The sequence below is a fragment of the Corvus hawaiiensis genome, chromosome 1 (genome assembly GCF_020740725.1).
Source record: "Corvus hawaiiensis isolate bCorHaw1 chromosome 1, bCorHaw1.pri.cur, whole genome shotgun sequence".
In the NCBI taxonomy this organism is placed as follows: Eukaryota; Metazoa; Chordata; class Aves; order Passeriformes; family Corvidae; genus Corvus; species Corvus hawaiiensis.
Window position 1 is genome coordinate 2,464,265 of NC_063213.1, and position 19,945 is coordinate 2,484,209.

Below are 19,945 nucleotides of genomic sequence, written 5' to 3' on the forward strand. Positions count from 1 at the left end.
CCCTCTTTTTCCAAGACAAGCATTATGAATGGGATTTGGCTTCAAGACTGAAGAGTATTGCTAAATTCCCATTTTTGCCAATGGAGATTTATCAAACTCAGACCTTGGAAGTCAGGGAGACCTCAAGCTCTTTTTCAAGCGCACATTTACATTTGGAGCTCCTTCAGCTCCACTGACTTTACACAAGTAATTTTTTCTTTCTTGACTCTCTGGGATTTTAGAATCTCGGTTGACATGGCAAGAACTAAATGTGTGTATTTCAATCTGTGAGATATTTTTCACCTCTTAATTTCTGGGGGTTTTTTTCCATACTTGAGGAACATCAGCCACACTCTGATTTCTCCAGTGTCACTGTCAATGTCTGAAATTGGTTGTGCCTGCACCTTAAGAATTCCAGGACAAATTTCATCATACCAAGCTGCTTTGGGAATATAATTATTTAAATAGTCTCTAATCCTTTTGTTTGTTTGTTTGTTTCTTATCCTAGCCAGAATTTCTTTTACTTCCTTAATTAAAATTAACATTTAATAATAAAGAAGAAAAGGGAATTAAACACTTCAGCTTTCCCCATGTCACTCATCATCAACTTACATTCCTGAAAGAGAGGCAGACCAACATGTCCCTTGTTGTTTTCCTTCCTTCTTATCTGCTTACATTAATGTCTGCACAATTATCCTCCACATCCTTATTCTCAATTATTTCTTTCTTGCTGGTCAGGGTCAGGAATTGGAGACCATCCTCTCAAGCTCTTTCGTAGCAATTTTATATCCAAATGTAGTTCCCACCCCATTCCAAAGGCTTAGTGGATGTCATTCCATCCTGCTGCTTCCCCATATTGCCACATTTCCATCCAGCCTTACAGTCTGAATAATTCTATTTATTGTTCCAAAAGGGATGGGGTGTCAGGAAACGCCTGAAATTCCTGGGGTGAGGGATTTATGGCAGATTTCTGAGAAGATTTCATTCTTCTCTTTCCTTTGTATTCCCACCCAAGCACTTTCAGGATCTCTCTCTGATTCTACTTTTCAGTCTCATCCTAACTCTGGGCTAGGTCTGAAAGCATCCTTAAAATATAAGTTAAAACGTCACCATTTTTTCCCCTTGGCTTTTTTTCCTGATCATGATGCAACCTGATGTATCAATTCTCTAGGCTGGGTTATACTGAGAAAGTTGCAGTTTTGACCATACATGAAGTTTCCCTATTTCTGCTGTTTATTTTCCATACATCTCTCAACCAGCCAGCAACATTATTTAATATTTGCTTAAAAAAATGACAGGACTCTTTTTTGTCTATGACACAAATCAGCATCTCCCTTCTGTCAGATGATCCCCTCACATCAATAACCAGGCATGAATAGATACTGGTGAACATCAGGGTCATTTATTTTGGGGGTCAAGAGCTGCTTGTCATGAAAACCTCTACTGCTCTGTTTCTCAGCCCTTCCTGCTCTGTTCAAAGAAGAGTTAAGAGATGAAGAGGCCAAGGAGGGTGAAGCAGTCACCCTGCACTGTGAGCTGACCAAACCCGCCCCAGTGGAGTGGAGAAAGGGACACACAGCCCTCAGACCTAGTGAGAAATACAAAATGAAGCAGAAGGATGTCACTGCAGAGCTGGTGATCCACAATCTGACTGAGAGCGATGCTGGCGATTACACCTGCGTGTGTGGGGAGGAGCAGTCCACGGCTTCCTTGGCAGTACATGGTAATGACCAACTCCACCTGGATGCCATCATTATGGAGGTTATGGTTTGAATTTGTTTTATCACCATGGTCATTGTTATCTGTGCACATCACCTCTGAGTCTGACCTTGCGTGGCATAACCATGAGGATGAATTTTGTGGTTTAGGGGTAAAACCTTTCCCCAATTCCATGCACAAAGTGGTTTTAGGATCTGATCCCTGAAGCAAATGTGAGATCAAGCCTGAAGACACCTCCCCACCTTTCCTTCCCCACCCATGCCCTCACCAGTAGGCTGTGTTTGCTGCTCCCTTTAACCCTGTTCCCATTGCATCCTCAGTGCTGCCTGCAGGCATCCAGGAGAGCCTGAAGGATGAGGAGGTGACTGAGGGTCAAGTGGCCACTCTGAGGTGTGAACTGACCAAGGCTGTCCCCGTGGAGTGGAGGAAGGGCAGCACTTTGCTCAAAGCCAGTGAGAAGTACAAAATGAGGCAGGAGAAAACGGTCATGAAGCTGCTTATCCAGGATGTGGAATTGAAAGATGCTGGAAAGTACACATGTGTGTGTGGAGAGCAGGAGACAACAGCAGCCTTGATAGTGCATGGTAAAAAAAAAATACATATTATTTGTATTACTGTGTATTTCCATGCCAGCTCATTGATATTGGTTGCATGTTCACCTGTGGCTGAATTGTTTCTTTAAATCTGTAAACTCTCTGTAAGAACTGGTTGTGTCCAGGCTGCTTTTCTCCTTCTGTCTATTGGTTTGTCCAATGTCCCAGAATCATGAGGGAAACACCCTGTTTCCACCCTAAAGTGTTCTCTGCTTCTGTACCACCCCATCCCTCCTGTCACCCGTGTGTCACGTGTCACTTTTAATGTCCTCTGTCCATTTTGTGACCTTCAGCCCTGCCAGCCCTTTTCAAAGAAGACCTGAAGGACCTGCAAGCCATGGAAAGCCAAACAGCCACTCTGCGCTGTGAGCTGAGCAAGGCTGCAGCTGTGGCCTGGAAGAAAGGGAACAAAACACTCAGGGCAAGTGAAAAATACATCATGAGGCAGGAGAGTGCCCTGGCTGAGCTGGAAATCCGTGACCTAGAGCTGCAGGATGCAGGAGATTACACCTGTGTGTGTGGGGACCAGCACAGCACAGCCTCTCTGACAGTGAATGGTAAATGCAGATGATTGTCCATTTTCTGTTTCTCTGAAACATCCTGTTGCTGTGTGAAGTGTTCACCTCTCACCTTTTTCCTGGGAGTTAGTTTATGTCCAGTTCTTGTTCAGGTGTTTAGTTTTGGTCTGGTGCTGCTGAAAAGGGAGCTGAGGACAGGGCTGTCTCTCCTTGCAGACACACAGCTGTGTTGTAGGTTTAAGGGAATTCCACCCAGGAAATGCTCCTGTTAGGCCAGCTGAGATGTTCTGTCCTGTGAAAAATCCTTTAAATTCCACCTTGAATCTTGCACTTTGGCCTGTCAGCTCAGCACTTCTTGTCTTACTGCTGGATTTGGTTTTCCAGATCCTTGTAGTGATAACCTCAACCCCCCTGATTTTGCCAGATTTGACCTTCAGCTGAGAACTGACGATGCTGATCACTTAGTTTAAGTACACTTTCTATTGGCTTTCCATTCCCAGCCCTGCCAGTGCTTTTCAAGGAAAAGCTGAAGAATGAAGAAGCCCAAGAAGGAGCATCAGTCACTCTGAGTTGTGAATTAACCAAAGGAGCTCCAGTGCAGTGGAAAATAGGGCCCAAAGTGCTCAAAGCAAGTGACAAATATCAAATGAGACAGTCTGGCACCACTGCAGAGCTCGTCATCCATGACCTAGAAGTAAAAGATGCTGGAGATTACACCTGTGTGTGTGGTGACCAGAAGACAACAGCAACCTTAAGAGTTCATGGTAAAAAGACCTTATTAAAATTGACAAATAGCTCTCGAGATAGACATCATTCTGAAACTCAGTTGTTTCTTCCCTGGGTCAGTAGCTTGTCTTTGTTTTTATCCTTTCCTCCTCCTTCATTCTATTTATAACTCATTTCTTCCTGAGAAAGAGTTGCTCATGGGGAATTTTTGGGTCGTTACTAATCTGTCCTTTAAAAGGAGGAAATGAGAAGTTTCTTTCTGTGCAAGTGCCCCCTTTTTGGATCTTTGCATTTTCCAGCTCCAACCCTGTAGTTCACTTCAGTCCACCACGGTTTTCTCCAAAACACACAGCTGTGGTCTGTCAGGCCCCCTGCTCTCCAGGAACTGGATAAAGGAAAAGTGAGAGTTGGGGGAGCAGAAAGAGGAGGAAATTATCTGGCCATGGATGTTCCAGGTTCTTTATAGAAGTCACACATGCAGAGTGAGATAAGAGTTATCATTCCAGAGCTTCATTCCTGTAGGTTGTTTTGTCTTTCAATTATGATTTCCAAAATGTTTCCCATTAGTAAGAATCTGAAATTCTTATTAGATGTAATGGCCCTTCAAACTTCAATTTAAAACTAGGAGTAGTATTATTTTGAAATCTGACTGCTTTCATGTAGATGGGGCTGTAATATTTTGTTAAAGACAAACCAGAAAATAACAACAGCAGCCTCCAAAAGATGAGGCTTGTGTGGGTAAAATAGTTCTGTATCCAGCAGTGTTATTTGCGAGTGCTGTTGATTTGAGGTCTGGTTCTTTCTGTTTTGCTCTTTCCCTATAAATAACAACAAAACCCCAGGGAACTGATCCCTCAGGGTGATTGAAATCACGTCACACTCAAAGAAAGATGCTTTCAGAGTTTCTGAACTTGGTTATGGCTAAGAATATCTATAATAGGCTGAAAAAAAAAAGGCATGAGGGGCACTTCAAAAAAGAAATTTCAGAGGCAAAATTGCCTCAAAAAAAAAGTAATTTCGAAACAGAAATTACGGTTTTAATTCTGGTTTTCTGCTGTCCCTTTGTCCGTGTTGCATCCTTCAGCTCTGCCACCACTCTTTAAGGAAGAGCTGAAGGACAAGGAAGCAGAAGAAGGTGGAGAAGTCTCCCTGCACTGTGAGCTCTCCAAGGCCGCTCCGGTGGAGTGGCGGAAGGACCAGAGGATCCTCAAACCGAGTGGGAAATACAAAATGAGGCAGGAAGGGCCCAAAGCAGAGCTGGTGATCCATGAAATAGCAGAGGAGGATGCAGGAGACTACACCTGTGTGTGCGGAGAGCACCAGACTACAGCTGTCTTGACAGTACAGAGTAAAGCCATCCTGACCTCCTCTTTCCTGACTGGAAACCTCTGTCCTCTGCTCTGAGCTGTTCAGTTTTCCACATCTGTCTGGTCATCCCTGTTAACTGAACTTCCATTAGGTTGAAAATGTTCCCTGCCCCTCCTCCCCTGCAGGCTGTGGAAGTTGGAAAGCACCTGTCTGCATTTCTCTGTGCCATTCTTCTGCCTTTTCGTTTCCTTAAACACAAGCCTGCTCTCCTTTCTTCTTTCCCTCCCTCCATTCCTTTCCTACCACGTAACCCCATCATTCATTGGTCCTTCCTTTCCTGCACTTATTCTCTAAACCACAAATCTGTTTGTTCTTTGCCATTCCTTTCCGGAATTCTCAATACCAACCATTTTAATATAGGGAATAAGGAGTATCCAGAATATGGCTCTGTTAGTTATAATCTCCTCTGCACTACGTTATGTTTATTTTGGGCTTTGTGCCCACAATCTCTGTCCTAATGCACAAGGATAGATTTCTATTGGGAGTCTGATTTTTCTAAGGAAAGAATAAATTCTTTCTGTGACCTCCTTCTGGTCTTCCTTTGTCGAAGAACAATTTTCTGGGCAAACAAGTCTGGTGCTTCAGCTTAACATTGCTGGAGTGGGAAATGTGCCAAATCAGGAGTAAGCCTGTTTTCTAGCCTGGATATTTTAACTTAGTCTCACTGTTCTGGACACTAATTTTGAGATCTGCAGTATCCAACTTTGTTAAACAGGTGGAATATCCCATTATCCCACCTAATGAATAGAGGGACATATGTGAAGACCACCACATTTATTTCAAGGACACAGCTTGCAGCGGGTACAAGAATTATGTTAAGTGGGGAAAATGCGTTCCTAGACAAGAACCCAGGCTGGAATTCAGCAGCTGGAGATTTACTTTGGGGTCAAGAAGAATCTGTGAATTCCAGATGCACCTCTTGAAGGATATCTCAAGGAAGAAGGAATGAGGATGAGTAAGGAGATGTGCCAACAGTCAGAGGACAGCAGGGCAGCTCTGTGAGTAGCAAAAGAGAGTGCAAAGCCGTGAAGTTTGTGGGAGACAACCCATGTGAATTAAGGAGCTCCGAGCTGCTACTCTTAGTTTTTCTGAGGAGGAAACTGGCAGAAAGCAGGCGTGAATCTGTTGAGAACAGAGCAGTTTTGCTGTAGGAAGCCAGAGTATGCCTAAAAGGATTAGGATGTCTATTCCCACTAGGATACTTTCATTTCTCTTTCCTCTCTTTGTGGCTGATGCTCACCCTTCCTTGACAACTTTCCTCTGTCGCAACCTTCACAACTCTCCCCTGTCACTTCCTCACCCCTCCCTGGAGACACCCTCAGTTTGTAACACGCTTTACCTGCATCCTTCAGCTGTGCCTCCGCTTTTCCAAGAAGAAATGACCAGCCAGGAAGGGGTAGAAGGTGGAACGGCCACTTTGCACTGTGGGCTGAGCAAGGCCCCTGCCCGTGTCCAGTGGAAGAAAGGCCAGCACATCCTCACCTCGGGCACCAAGTACAGCATGAGGCAGGAGGGACGTGTGGTGGAGCTGGTGGTCCATGACCTAGACCTGAGTGACAGTGGGGAGTATTCCTGTGTGTGTGGAGACAGGAGCAGCACGGCTGCCTTAACAGTGCATGGTAACGTCATCCCTGGGATGAACGTCCTCCAAACCTGCCCAAATCTCTGTTGCCACGGTCTGTTCCCGTCCCTTTCTGTCTGCTTGGGCTTTTGTGTTCCTTTGGGTTCTGTGTGTTTCCTCCTTGTGTAGAATTGGGAAAAATGTTGCCCATTGGTGTTTGTCCCCCTCAGCTGGGCTGGTTCATCTCACTTCCCTTGCTCGGATGCAGTGGCCAGGGAAGCTGGGGGAGATTTTCCATTGTGTTCCTCTGACCTGGATCAGGGCTTGGTATTGTCCCATGAGACCTCTCCCCGAGGACCTCACCAAGCTGCTTTTTAAAGGAAATTCACCCTCTCTCTGGTAACTCTTTTACTCTTCAGCGCTGCCTCCAGAATTCAAGAGAGAACTGGAGGACCTGGAAGCTGTGGAAAATGGTGCTGCTGTTCTGCAGTGTGAGCTGACAAAACCTGCTGAGGTGGAGTGGAAGAAAGGGCAGGAGGTGCTCAAAGAGAGCAGCAAATATGAAATGAGTCAGGACGGTGCTGTTGCAAAGCTGATTATCCATGAGCTGGAGGAGGAGGATGCTGGACTTTACATCTGTATGTGTGGAGATCAACAGACAACTGCCACGCTGACAGTCACTGGTAAAAAAAAAACCCGAAAAAGGAAAAGGTTCTAATATTTTCTGAAAATAAAAATACAATTTTAGTTTAGTGATGCTTAGGGAAAAGACTGTAAATCATAAGGCGTGCAGAGCAGCCTGGTCTATGCAGCTCATGGAGTGGCCAGGCAGAAAATGGGAATTGCAATGAAGAACTAAATGCATTTTTTCAGTACGTTGCTGTCAGAATAATCAAAATCTCTCCTGCAAGTGGCCTGCCTTAAGAGGGAATCTGAGCCCTTAAAATTCCCTGCCTTAAGCGGGGGTATGAACTCTTGCAGCTCTGTCTTAGGAGGGAATCTGAACCTCTAAAATTCCCTGCTGATCTTCAAAACACTTCTTCACTGATCAGGGCAGCACACTGGCTGCTCTTACAGTAGGAAAACTATCAGTCCATTTCTGTATCATAGATTGGATTCTATATATTTCATGGCACATGTAACTTCTTGAAATCCATTTCTTCTTGCTCTGCAGATATTCCTATTACTTCCCTGGGGAAATAGCCTCGTAGTTTGAATCTAGAGCACTGAGGTTTAGACACATCCTCAAAAAAACTTTTGGTGCTTTCTTTTTCCCTCTACTTCCTTTTTCCCAAGCCCCAGCTGCAGTAGGTCCAAGTCACATTTCTATTTTATAGCCCTGCCAGCCCTTTTTAAACAAGAGCTTCAGAACACTGAGGCAGAAGAAGGTGGCACAGCAACACTGAGGTGTGAGCTCACCAAACCCAAGGCTCCAGTGGAGTGGAGGAAAGGAGATGTCACTCTCTACCCTGGTCTGAAATATGAGATGAAGCAGCAGGGCTGTGCTGCTGAATTGGTCGTTTATGACCTGGAACTGGACGATTCAGGAATTTACACCTGCGACTCCGGACACCAGCGGACAACGGCTGTGGTGGCTGTGCATGGTAGGCAGAGTGGTGACCCTTGGCTCAAGAGGGGTGGAGTGAAAGGAGCTTTTCCTGGTGTTCTCTGCAGCTATTGATTTGTTTTGCTGCTGGTTCACGCCTGAATAAATATTCTTCTTGGGCATGGCACATGGTCAAGGTAGAAATGTTCTTGCAGTATCTGGAGTGTGAAAGCAATTAAATCATCAAATCCCAGAACTGTTTGGGTTAGAAAGGATCTTAAAGATCATCCATTTCCATCCCCCTGCCATGGGCAGGGACAACTTCCACTGGCCTAGGTTGTTCAGAGCCCCAACCAACCTGTCCTTGAATGTTGTCATGATGTCAAAATATGCTGAACTCTCCTGCCCTGAGTGTAGGGAGTGTGGCCGGATATGGGAATGGGATAAGGGATGCCTGCCTGGGATGGTAAGAGATGCACCAATTAGGGAATAAGGGATTTCTATGATATGTGAGTGTGCTGTATTGTTACCGGAGGCTTTGAACTTCAGGTGCAAATGCTGACTGCAGACAACTTGAATCCACACCTGTTTTCCTCCACTCCTTCTACCATCCCCAGAGGAAGGCTTTGCCCAAAATCTGGGTTTCCCCTCCCATTTACCACTTCACTGTGATCTCTTACCAAGAGATCAATGCTGACTTGATCTTTTATATGTTGATAGTAGCCTTATTTGGGAGGAAAATACTCTTTGTTTAATATTGCAAACTCACAGACCTCTGTTAAGGGACAAGAATCTGTGTAAGACAAGGATCATGTCCCAGTGACCTTTCCCTAGAGCATCCATGGCATGGGCACACTTCCATAGGAAAGTCTGACTCCTTCAGACCCCAAACCAGGCCATTCTGTGGACCACTAAGACCAGATCTTCCCTAAATTCATCTGTCCTCAGCACTTGGTTCCCTTAGTGGTTCAAGAAAGATTCTGCCGAGACAGAGAGTTGCAGCTCCAGTATGATGGAATCGTTAGGATAAGCCATATCTGAAGGATGATGGTAGGACTGAATCCTTCTTGGACTAAAACATTCTTGAAACATTTTCCTCCTCTCAAATTTTACAGCACTGCCTGTCACATTTAAGCAGCTCCTACAGAATCAGGAATCTGAGGAAGGAAGCACAGCCACGTTCTGCTGTGAGCTGTCGAAACCCAGTGCTGCAGTGGAATGGAGGAAAGGAGGAGTGGGGCTGCAGCCCAGCCAGAAATATGAAATGAGGCAGAGGGGAGGCCTGGTAGAGCTCTTGATACACAATCTCAAGTTAGAAGACACAGGAGAATACAGCTGTGACGTGGGGGATCAGGAAACCAGGGCAGCTCTGAGCGTGACAGGTACGTGGTGTGAGCTGACTCCTAAAGGAATAGGTTCCTCCAACATGCAAGACAACCTTTTCAATATGAATATTTTTAAGTGCATTATTGTTGTTCTCTGTGGATATTTTCCTTCTCATCTGATATATTAGGATTTTTTTATTTTTAATGAGAATGGAAGAGGATGACACTTTGTTCTTCCAGTGCTATGTTTGAGTTTTGGGTTTTAATAGGAAACACTTTCAAGCTTTGTGCCTGAGGAGAATTTAAAGAAAAAAGCAATGATTTAACATAACATCTGGACATTTCACGTGACGTGTTGTTTGAATATTTGAAAAGAATATTTTCTTTCAAATCCTGTAAGAAGACAATGACCTCCCTGACCTCTCAACGCTGTCCATGGAGTTTTGAAGTTCTTTGCTCTTGAGATTATTGTTAGATCAACTGAGGGATAAAATCGTTCAATGAATTCACCACTGGGAAGGATTCAAGTCAAGGAACAAAGGAAATAAATGTTATGGGTGCAGATGGCTTCTTCTGATGCAGCAAGATGATCTGGTGGCTCCAGGAAAATTAGGAAACATGGATCCTACTTAGGAATATCACAGTGAAAAGCAGAGTATCTTGTTCTCCAAGCGTCAGTTTGTGTTAACCAGGACTTGACTCAGGCTTCACTAAAAGATCCTGTTGATCCTTTTCTTTTCTCTTTTAGCTCTGCCAGTTCTTTTCCAAAAGCAGCTCAAAGATGAGGAGGCAGAAGAAGGAGCTGTGGTGAAGTTCCGGTGTGAGCTGACAAAGGATAACGCGGCGGTGGAGTGGAGGAAAGGCACCATGGAGCTCTTCCCGTGTGCCAAATATGAAATTAAATTAAGTGGGCGCACGGCTGAGCTTGTGATTCATAATGTAGAGCCAGAGGATGCCTCTGATTACACTTGTGACACGGGAGACCAGCAGAGCACCGCAGTCCTCAGAGTGAATGGTTAGCATTGCACCCACCTGGGATGGAGGAGAAGAGGCATTGGTGCAACTGTGTGAATGATACTATTTAATCCACTGGTGAATAAACCCCTCCCAAAGTTAGGATAACGAGGAAAAGAGGTGCCCAGTCGTAAGGCAGAGTGCAGAGAAGTGGATCTGGTGGGACAGGGTTCCTGTTCAAGCCTGTAAAGCACAGAGTGCAGTGCACTGACCCCTTTCTCTGATATGAAAAAAGCAAGGAATTTCTGTGTCATGGGGATTTTGAAATAGTAGCAAAATTTTTTTGGCACTTTGCAATTTTTCTGGCTCGCTTGAATCAATAGCAAATCACACATCATTTAGAAAAGCATTTTGAGGTTGCTATTTTTAATCTTCCTGTCAAGATCCTGAGAATGCTGTGTTTAACCACACCAGGAATAATGTCTGTGACTGTTCACAGAATCACAGAACGGGTCACTGGTCCAGCCTCCCTGCTCAAACAGGGCCGTCCCAGCACCATCTGTGAAATGCTTGTGATTGTCTCAAAGTTGGGTGGGATTTGGGGCTTTGGTCTAAGCCTTTCAAACATCTTTTGGCTGAATCTGACCCAAAAAGCAGCCACAGGGTCAACTATGGGTGAAAAAGCTCAGTGACTGCTCTACGTGTCTCAAAGCAGTGTTAATACTGGAACCACAGGCACTGAGATTCCTGTTTTCCCAACTGCTTGCTCACACCCTGTGGATATTCCCTTCTTGTTTCCATCAGAGGCAAGCTGGTGTCTGAGCTGTTCCGTGCTCTACTTGAATAAATGTCCATTTGTGCATCATCTGGAAGGATTCACCCATGATGATCTGGGCCTTGAAAAGACAGCTGAGAATTCAGAAATTAGTTTAAAGCTTTGCATTGTTTAGCTTTGAAAATCAGGAGTATTTCTGTAAAAGTGAGCAGATTTGCACAAGTTTAAACAGAAAGTGCCAGGTTTTGCTTGTCAAAATCTTTACATAAGTTGGAGTTTCCAATATGCAGAGCAGATGCATGAAAGGTGTGATGTGGATGCCCTGGACTTTATGGGATATAAAGATATTTGGGGAACTTTCTGGTCCTCTGGATATACACAATATAGATCTGTTTATAGGGAAAAAAATGGTTTTATTATCATATCACCACTTAATGCAAAATTGTTCTGCATCATCAAAGCCTGGGTGCCTTGTGCTGAGCTGTGCAGACCTGGCATTCAAGCAAAGAGCCCATGTATTATTTATTTCTCACTTTGCAGCCATCAAACCCCAGCTGAAGCAGCAGCTGAGGAACGAGGAAGTGGAGGTGGGAGGAACAGCCAGGCTGCGCTGCGAGATTTCCATCAGCAAAGCAGAAGTGGAGTGGAGGAAGGATGGAGTCCTCCTGCACTCCAGCTCCAAGTACGAAATGTGGCAGGATGGGACCCTCCGGGAGCTCCGTGTTCACCACCTGGAGCCTGGGGATGCTGGAGAATATTCCTGCAAGGCTGGAGACCAGACGAGCTCTGCCAAACTCACCGTGAAAGGCAAGACCTGTTTATTGGAACAAGGAGATTTTCCCTTCAGGAAACTAAGATTTCACAGCATAATTGAGATATATACACATATGTAACATAAAATCAGTTATTGTGATAAACACCAAGCATAGGAAAGGTATCACCAAAAAAATCTTATGGTCAGTGGATGCACCAAAGCAAAGATTGACTTGGTGGACACAAGAGGATAAGGCAGCTGTAATCTGTGACTCATGGCTTGGAATATTTGCTTGACATCATATGCATGGGACTGAACAGATGGTCCAGCCCCAGCTTCCAGTCACATGGCAGCTGCATCTGGCCTTAATATCACTGCAGAGCTTAGATTGGACCACTGGTGTGGAACAAACTCCCCCAGCATCTCCACAGGCTACTCCACATTGTAGATCCCCTGCACATCACACCCAGCTGCACCATTTTTCGTGCAAATGGTGACCTCAGTTGTAGGAATATCCACTGTCCTTGCTCAGAGGGAGATTGAGCTGCTTTTCGAATGGTTGGACTCAATGATTTTAGAAGTCTTTTTCAACCTTAGTTATTTTATAATTCCTTTGGTATTCCCCAGCAGGTTTAGCTTCTGCCTGCTGGAGGTCGTCTGTATGATCCTTGCACAGGTGCCCAGCTGCCCTAGAAGCAGGACTCAGGCAAACTGCAGTGCAGATCCCCTGTGCTCACATTAATCCAGTGAGTCCTGCTGGGAGGACAAAGCCAGCCAGGGCCCCAGCCAGTTTGGAGTGTCAGCATGGAGTAAATGCAATTCTGCTCACAGAAATACAGTAGAGAGGATCAGGCTTTATCGTTAACCTGTGAAGGTGTCTAAGTGCAAATGGAACAAACTTAAAAATCCTGGTTCTGGCATCCAGCATTCATGCCTTGTTCACCCAGCTAAGAGTATCAAGCGTAATTTAAAAAAAAAACAATGTACAGTGTGTCTCTGAGCAAGGACAAGTGGTAAAGTCACTATCCAAAAGTCATTTGTCCTGCTGCCAAGTACACTGAAAGCAGGGTTTGAAATGTGATTTGAGAGGCTGTGCTGCCTCCACCCTTGGAGGTCCTTGAAGGAAAAAGCGCTGAGCAGCCGGGCCCTGCTCTTAGCAGTGGTTGGAGCAGGTGACTCCCAAAAGTCCACTGCAGTCTGTATTACTCAAGGTTCCATGAGTTGACCCACGTTTTCCCTTTCATTTGCCATTTCTGCTTCCTCGCAGAGCCTGACGTGACCATCGTGAGTGGCCTCAAGGACATGGTGGTGTCCGAAGGGGACGATGTCACCTTTCGGTGCCAGGTTTCCCACGAGAACGCGAGGGACGTGGAATGGAAGCTGCAGGATGTCGCTCTGCAGAACAATGAAATGAACGAGATCTCGGTGGAGAAAGGGAAGATCCACACCCTGACCCTAAGGAAGGTGACTGAGCAGGACATAGGCACCATCACTTTCCGAGTAGGAGCCCACACGTCAACAGCAGAGCTCACAGTGAAAGGTGAGGGCTCCCTGTGGTGTGGAGCAGGATCAGTGGGAACAGGAAATGTTTTAGTTATGCTGACAGTAAGTTTGAGGCTGTAATTCACCCCTTGTTAGCTCATGTCTTTGGGGTGCTTGTGCTTCAAAGCATTTGTGACTGCAATCGCCACAGATAAAAAGGGGACAGTTCACCATCTTCCCGAAGCTCACTGATTCCTAGAGACTTTACTGGCTTGGCTTCACTACTTGGATGGATGGACCTGGAATTTTCATTGCTGCCACTCTCCCTTTTAGAATCATAGAATAATTTGCGTTTGGAGGGACCTTTAAAAGCCATCTTGTCCACTGGCCCTGCATTGAGCAGGGACATCTTCAACCAGATCAGGTTGCTCAGATTTGCTTTTCTATTTCTTTCTTTCTCTAAACATTATTTTGATGAAATTCTCCATCCACCATCCTTTTCCTTCCCTCTTAGAAGCTTCTTTTAACCCCTCAGTAAATAACACAGAAATCGGATTTTTTTTTTTTTTTTAATACTCAACCATATGGCTGTAGCTTAAACACTGCAGGAAATGAGATAAAGGTGCCTGGGAAGCAGAGAAAACAAAGCAAAGCAAACAAACCAAAGAAAACAAAGCACACGAATCCTTCGCTTTGTTTGTAATTTCAGTGCCACCTCCAGTCTTTAAGGAGAAACTGCAGAGCAGGGAAGTGCAGGAGGAGGACACAGCTGTCCTCCACTTCCAGCTCTCCCAGCTCAGTGCTGAGGTGAAATGGAAAAAGGCCCCTCAGGGGATTTCCCCAAGCTCCAAGTATGAAATCAGGCAGCAGGGAACAGTCCATACTTTAAAGATTCATCACTTAAAACCAGAAGACTCTGACAAAAACACCTGTGATAATGGAAATGAACAAACAACAGCCACCCTGACTGTTAAATGTGGGTTGTGTTGGGGTTTTTTCTTAAGGTAAGAAACTTGCTCCACTCTCTTAGGCTCTGCCAAGAGGATCTTTTCTACTGTCCTTGACTTCAGATGTACTGTGCTGTCAAAAAGCAGCTGAGTCCTTTTGCTTTTGGAAGTCCTGAGCAAATAAAATGTAGGGACCCAAGTGCAGTAACTACTTCCACACTTTGAGACCCTATGGCCTCTCTCTGGTCACTCAGACAAGCAGGGCTGGAGCTAGAATTAGAATACCTTTATTTTTGATGCTTATTCATCCTTTGAGCTGTAATTCTGCCTGGAAAAATGGTGATCCGGGTGAAATTGTTCAAACTTGGACACAACTTCAGCTAATGAGGAAGGCACCTAAACAATTCTGGTGCCAAAGATCTCTAAAATAGGTGTAATGTGACAATATATCTGGGTTTTTTTCCAATCTAATCTGATACAAATACAATATTAAGTTGACTTTTTCTGAGAGACGTGATCAGGAAAAACAAAGGTAAGCCAGGATGTTGTTAAATCCCACCTTTTGAAATATCCCTGAGGGCTCTCCCATGAAGGGCACGCACCTGCCTGCAGTCACACCACTAACCCCACAATCCAGGAATAGCAGAATATTGGCACTATTAGCAGGTCCTCTGATGGTGTTTGCCCATTTGTGTCTCTTTGTGTGGTCTCAGCCACTCCAGCACTCCTTGAAAAAAATTCCAAACCCAAGAAACTGAGGAAGCCTCTGCAGTCACATTGTAAATACCAACTCAGCCAATTGGCTGAATATACATATATATATATATATATAAAATATATCAATAAGTGTGGAGCCACTGAGGTTCTTCCAGGAAACTGGATTGAGTAGCTAAACTTCTACACGTGGCACTTCATAAATCCACCCATCAAATCTTCTGTCTTGGCCCTCCAGTGATAACATCAGCACAGAGACTTTCAGGGTTCATTTCTCTGCTGGTCCAGTTTTCAAACAAGGAACGTTATATAAAGAAGTTTCTCCATGCGCTCTCCATGATATCCAAGGACTTGGATATCAGGAGTAGGCTTTTGAGGTGTGGTTTTGGTATCCATTTGGAGATACACACACTGAGATGCTCAAAACTCTGTATCCATGACCATTCCTGTGCAAGAAGGAGCATAATCCTTGAGGTGCTCAGTGTGTGCAGTGTCCAGTGATTCTTCAGCAGTGCAGAGTGCTCAGAGCTCCTGGGAATCCAGCACTTTCTGTCAGTCCTTGTTTTGCTTTTAATCTCACTTTGGAGTTGAGTTTGAACCAAATTGAGGATGGCACCAGAGTTTCATCCAACACAAGGCTTAGTTACACAGTCAGCAATGACGCATGATTTTTTTCCCCTCTGATTTCTCCCGATTTAGCTCCTCCAGTCACCTTCACACAACCACTCCAGAACCAACAAGCTGAGGAAGGTGGCACTGTCACTTTGAGCTGTGAGGTCTCCAAATCCAACACCACTGTGCAGTGGAAGAAGGCGGGGACAGTGCTGCGACCCAGTGACAAATACAAGATGAGGCAGGCGGGGCCCGTGGCTGAGCTGACGATTCACAACCTGAGCGAAGCTGATGCTGGGGAGTACACCTGTGACACAGGGGACCAGCAAACCACGGCAGCAGTGAGCCTGAAAGGTGGGGCTTTGCACGGGAAAGAGCTGGGCTGAGCTTGACACCATGTCAGGGGCATGGGATTGAGTCATTTTGTAGCTAAACCTTGTCCTGTGCCCAAGGAGAACCACGGGGATCTCAGAGATGAGAGCGGTTGCAGGGGGATAAGAAATGGGTCAGTATCTCTAGAAATGGGTCTTTAATCACTGATTCTGTGGTTTGATGACAGTGTCACCCACTGGAATCTGTTGACAAGTTTTTCCACAACACACAGATGGTGATTGTACACATTTTAAATATTTATTATGCACACAACACAGTTTAACATGCAAGCTTTTCGGACTGTCATATATATGTGCATAATACATATGCAGACATGAACCATGTGTCTGTAAGGCTGCAACATGTTGCTGTACTTCCATGTACCTATATTTCCATGAGTTTGGAATCATAGAATCATAGAATGCTTTGGGTTGGAAGGAACCTTCAGGATACTTTAATTCCAACCCCCTGCCATGGGCAGGGACACCTCCCACTAGCCCAGGGTGATCCAAGCCCTGTCCAGCCTGGCCTTGGACACTTCCAGGGATCCAGGGGCAGCCACAGCTGCTCTGGGCACTCTGTGCCAGGGCCTCACCACCCTCACAGGGAATAATTTCTTTCTAACATCCAAGCTAACCCTGCCCTCTTTCTGTTTGAAACCATCACCCCTTTTTCTGTCACTATCTACCCCTATAAAAAGTCCTTCTTCCTCCTTTTTATAATCCCCCAAAGCCTTCTCTTTCAGTCTGAATCCCCCTGGATTTATTATTTAGGGCCTCAAATAACAATAACATAGTACTGTCAACAAAGAGCATAAGGAAATGTTTAACCCAGGAAGCATCACTTGAAAGTAGATCTCAAACTCTGTTGCCCTTTCCATGAAGAACCAGCAGCCACCATTGTGGAGAGGCTGAAGGACATCGCCACGTACGAAGGAGAAGACGCGGTGTTCGAGTGCAGGCTGTCCCGGGAAACAGCTCGGGATGCCCAGTGGTTCCTGGGGGATGTTCCCTTGCAATCCAACGAAATGAACGAGATCAGGGTCCAAGGGACACGTCACAGCTTGATCCTGAGGAAGGTGACCCTGGAAGACTGTGGGTCCATCACTTTCAAAGTGGGGCAGCATTCGTCAGCAGCACAGCTGAAGGTGGAAGGTGAGCAGCCTCCCAGGAAGAAGGGTTGAGGAGGTACTGGCAGGCACTGCTTTGGCAGCTGGAGAGGTGTATTTGGGATTAGGAAGCCTTGGAAATTTTGGGAGATTCTGCTAACCTAATTTAGCATTTTAGAGAGCTACATCCAAGCCAGTCATTCCAGTCATTTTTATTGTACATGGAATGAAGATTAATATTGACATCCTTTGATGTTATTTGATATAATAATTAATATTAAGATCCTCTGAAGACCATCCAACTAAGCAGCTCATCATATATCAGAATCAATGGTGAAGAGTGTCAAGAATATGCTCTAGATTAATCTCCTACTTATGATGCTTTTAGATCATATTTACTAAAAAGTCTGAAAGCTCTGAAAAACCTTTCTTTTAAGATATATAGAATGACTTTTGAAAGATAGCCCATGCTAATACCTTATGTTGTTCGTTCCTCTTCGATCTGGTCCCAAACGTAACTACAGACACCCAGCTCTGCCCTGGGGGTGATGCTGGGTGAGGCTGCTGTAGCAGTGCTGGTCTCCTCTCCCCACAGCTGCCCCAGTCACCTTCGTGAAGGAGCTGCACAGCCTGGAGCTGCAGGAGGGTGGCACTGCCCACCTGTCCTGCGAGGTGTCCAAGCCTGATGTCCCAGTGGAGTGGAAGAAGGGCACGTCCGTGATCCACTCCAGCCACAAGTGCAGCATCCAGCACGAGGGGAAGGTGCACACGCTGGTCATTCGCGACCTGAACCGCGCCGATGCCGGGGAGTACAGCTGCCACACGGCTGCTGGCAAGACCACGGCCAGACTCGAGGTTAAAGGTATGGTTTCCTCTCTGCCCAGCAGTGGTGAGAGGAGGGAACATCAATTTTAGAGCTCTCTGCTACAAGAGAGATACTGATCAGTGGAGCAAGTGCAGCAGAATCCACCAAGTTTGTCAGGGGGCTGGAGGATGTGAAGTTCATGGACAAACTCCGTTGTGATAGGGCAAGGCATGATGGCTTTAAACTAAAAGAGGGACAATTTAGATTAGGTATAAGAAAGATATTTTTACAATGAGGGTGGGGAGGCCCTGGCACAGGGTGCCCAGAGAAGCTGTGGCTGCCCCTGGATCCCTGGAAGTGTCCAAGGCCAGGTTGGATGGGGCTTGGAGTCACCTGGGACAGTGGGAGGTGTCCCTGCCCATGGCAGGGGGTGGAACAAGATGATGGTACCTTCTAATTTAAACCATTCTGGGATCTAAATATAAGCAGAGGCAAGGGGGCAGCTGTGCTTGTTAACTGGGGAAGAGAAAGTGGAAGTGGAACCTCATTGTCCTCTGCAGCTTCCTAGTGGAGATCTGCAGGGAAGAGAGACACAGAACTTTCTTGGAGGGCTCAGTAAAGAGATGACACAGTAAAGAGCTGTGGTGAGAGAAATTCAGATGAGAAAAAACCCAGCTTTTAACAATGGAGGGGTGGTCAGACATTGGAGCTGAGATCCAGAGGAGTGGAGGAATCTCCATCCATGGGGGACCTCCAGAAGTCCCTTCAATCCTTAATTATTCTGTAATTGATCTCTGTGTGATCTGTAGCCTTGGATTATAACCCCAGATTTATAGATTCTATAGATATTCTAATATAAGTCATATATATTATTCTCTATATCATTAATATTTTATATTATATAATATGAAAATATATAATTCTATTCTGTATGTATTATTCTAGTATCTTATTTTATATATTCTAATATATTCCATATATTCTAATTTTCTGATATTTTCTATATATTCTAATATTACATATTAATATATATTTTATATATATATACATATATATATTTTATATTTTAATAGATATTTGTATGTCCTTTGAGTGGTTTTATCCCATTCTATGATTTTATTTCAAGGATGGAAAGCTATCTGGCCTTCAGTAATAATTACTGAATTTAGTTGGGAATTCTTTGTGGAAAGAAGTCTGGGTTATGGAGAGAGAAATGTAGCTCACATAGAAATCAAATTTTTCCTGCTGATTAACTCCCCTTCCTCCTCCTCCTCTGTCTAGGTTTGACTTTGGCATCCCTGGAAGGTCTCCTTAGGGAAATGCAGCCAGAGTTGTGCATGAACCTCATGAATGGCTCTATCCATACCTTAACAATAAAACATTCCTCTATTTTCTATTTTTGCCTCAACCCCTTCTTTTCTCTTTGCACCACGCCCCTTGCCAGGCCTGCCTGTGCTGTTCAAACAGTGGCTGAAGAACGAGGAGGTGGAGGAAGGGCGCACGGCGGTGCTGCACTGCGAGCTCACGCAGCCCCACGCACGCGTGGAGTGGAGGAAAGGGGACACGGTGCTGCAGCCCGGCGACAAGTACGAGATCCGCCAGGAGGGGACACAAGTGGAGCTGCTCATCTACGAGGCTGAGGCTCAGGATGCTGGAGAATACACCTGTGACTCGGGGGATCAGCAAACCACGGCGTCGCTGCAGGTCAAAGGTAGGTTAGGGCTTGTTTGGAGGCTGAGAAGTCCTGGCTGTGTCCGTCCTTCACAGGGGGGCCTGGAATCACCCGGGCCAGGCTGGATGGGGCTCTGAACAACCTGGTCTAGTGGAAGGTGTCCCTGACCATGGCACGGGGTGGAACTGGATGATTTTCAAAGTCCCTCCCAACCTAAACCTTTCTGTGACTTAGTTTGGAAAAGACCTCTGAGATCACTGAGATCGTCCAACTATTAACACAAGACTGCTAAGCCCACCACTAAACCATGTCCCCAAGGGCCACATCCACATGGAAATTTTATCACTGAATTATCATTGACACTCTGTGAACTCAAACTGGGATATTGCACCATACCTAGGACAAGTCCATTTTA

At 45.3% G+C, this 19,945-nt stretch overlaps 1 protein-coding gene across 3 annotated transcripts in view; it reads left to right on the top strand.

Annotated features, from left to right (window-relative positions):
- The window catches only part of OBSCN (obscurin, cytoskeletal calmodulin and titin-interacting RhoGEF), a 171,279-nt gene that overhangs the window by 74,077 nt on the left and 77,257 nt on the right, over positions 1–19,945 (top strand). Inside the window, exons 46-61 of one of the 3 annotated variants that reach the window (XM_048309941.1) lie at positions 1,439–1,702; positions 2,019–2,282; positions 2,585–2,848; positions 3,310–3,573; positions 4,620–4,883; positions 6,256–6,522; positions 6,884–7,147; positions 7,802–8,068; positions 9,126–9,392; positions 10,084–10,350; positions 11,605–11,871; positions 13,086–13,358; positions 15,661–15,927; positions 16,830–17,099; positions 17,649–17,915; positions 19,303–19,569. In XM_048309941.1, coding sequence (XP_048165898.1) covers positions 1,439–1,702; positions 2,019–2,282; positions 2,585–2,848; positions 3,310–3,573; positions 4,620–4,883; positions 6,256–6,522; positions 6,884–7,147; positions 7,802–8,068; positions 9,126–9,392; positions 10,084–10,350; positions 11,605–11,871; positions 13,086–13,358; positions 15,661–15,927; positions 16,830–17,099; positions 17,649–17,915; positions 19,303–19,569 — 4,263 coding nt within the window. The remainder of the gene's footprint in view (positions 1–1,438; positions 1,703–2,018; positions 2,283–2,584; positions 2,849–3,309; positions 3,574–4,619; positions 4,884–6,255; positions 6,523–6,883; positions 7,148–7,801; positions 8,069–9,125; positions 9,393–10,083; positions 10,351–11,604; positions 11,872–13,085; positions 13,359–15,660; positions 15,928–16,829; positions 17,100–17,648; positions 17,916–19,302; positions 19,570–19,945) is intronic. The other 2 variants (XM_048310008.1, XM_048310079.1) reach the window with 2 other exon arrangements.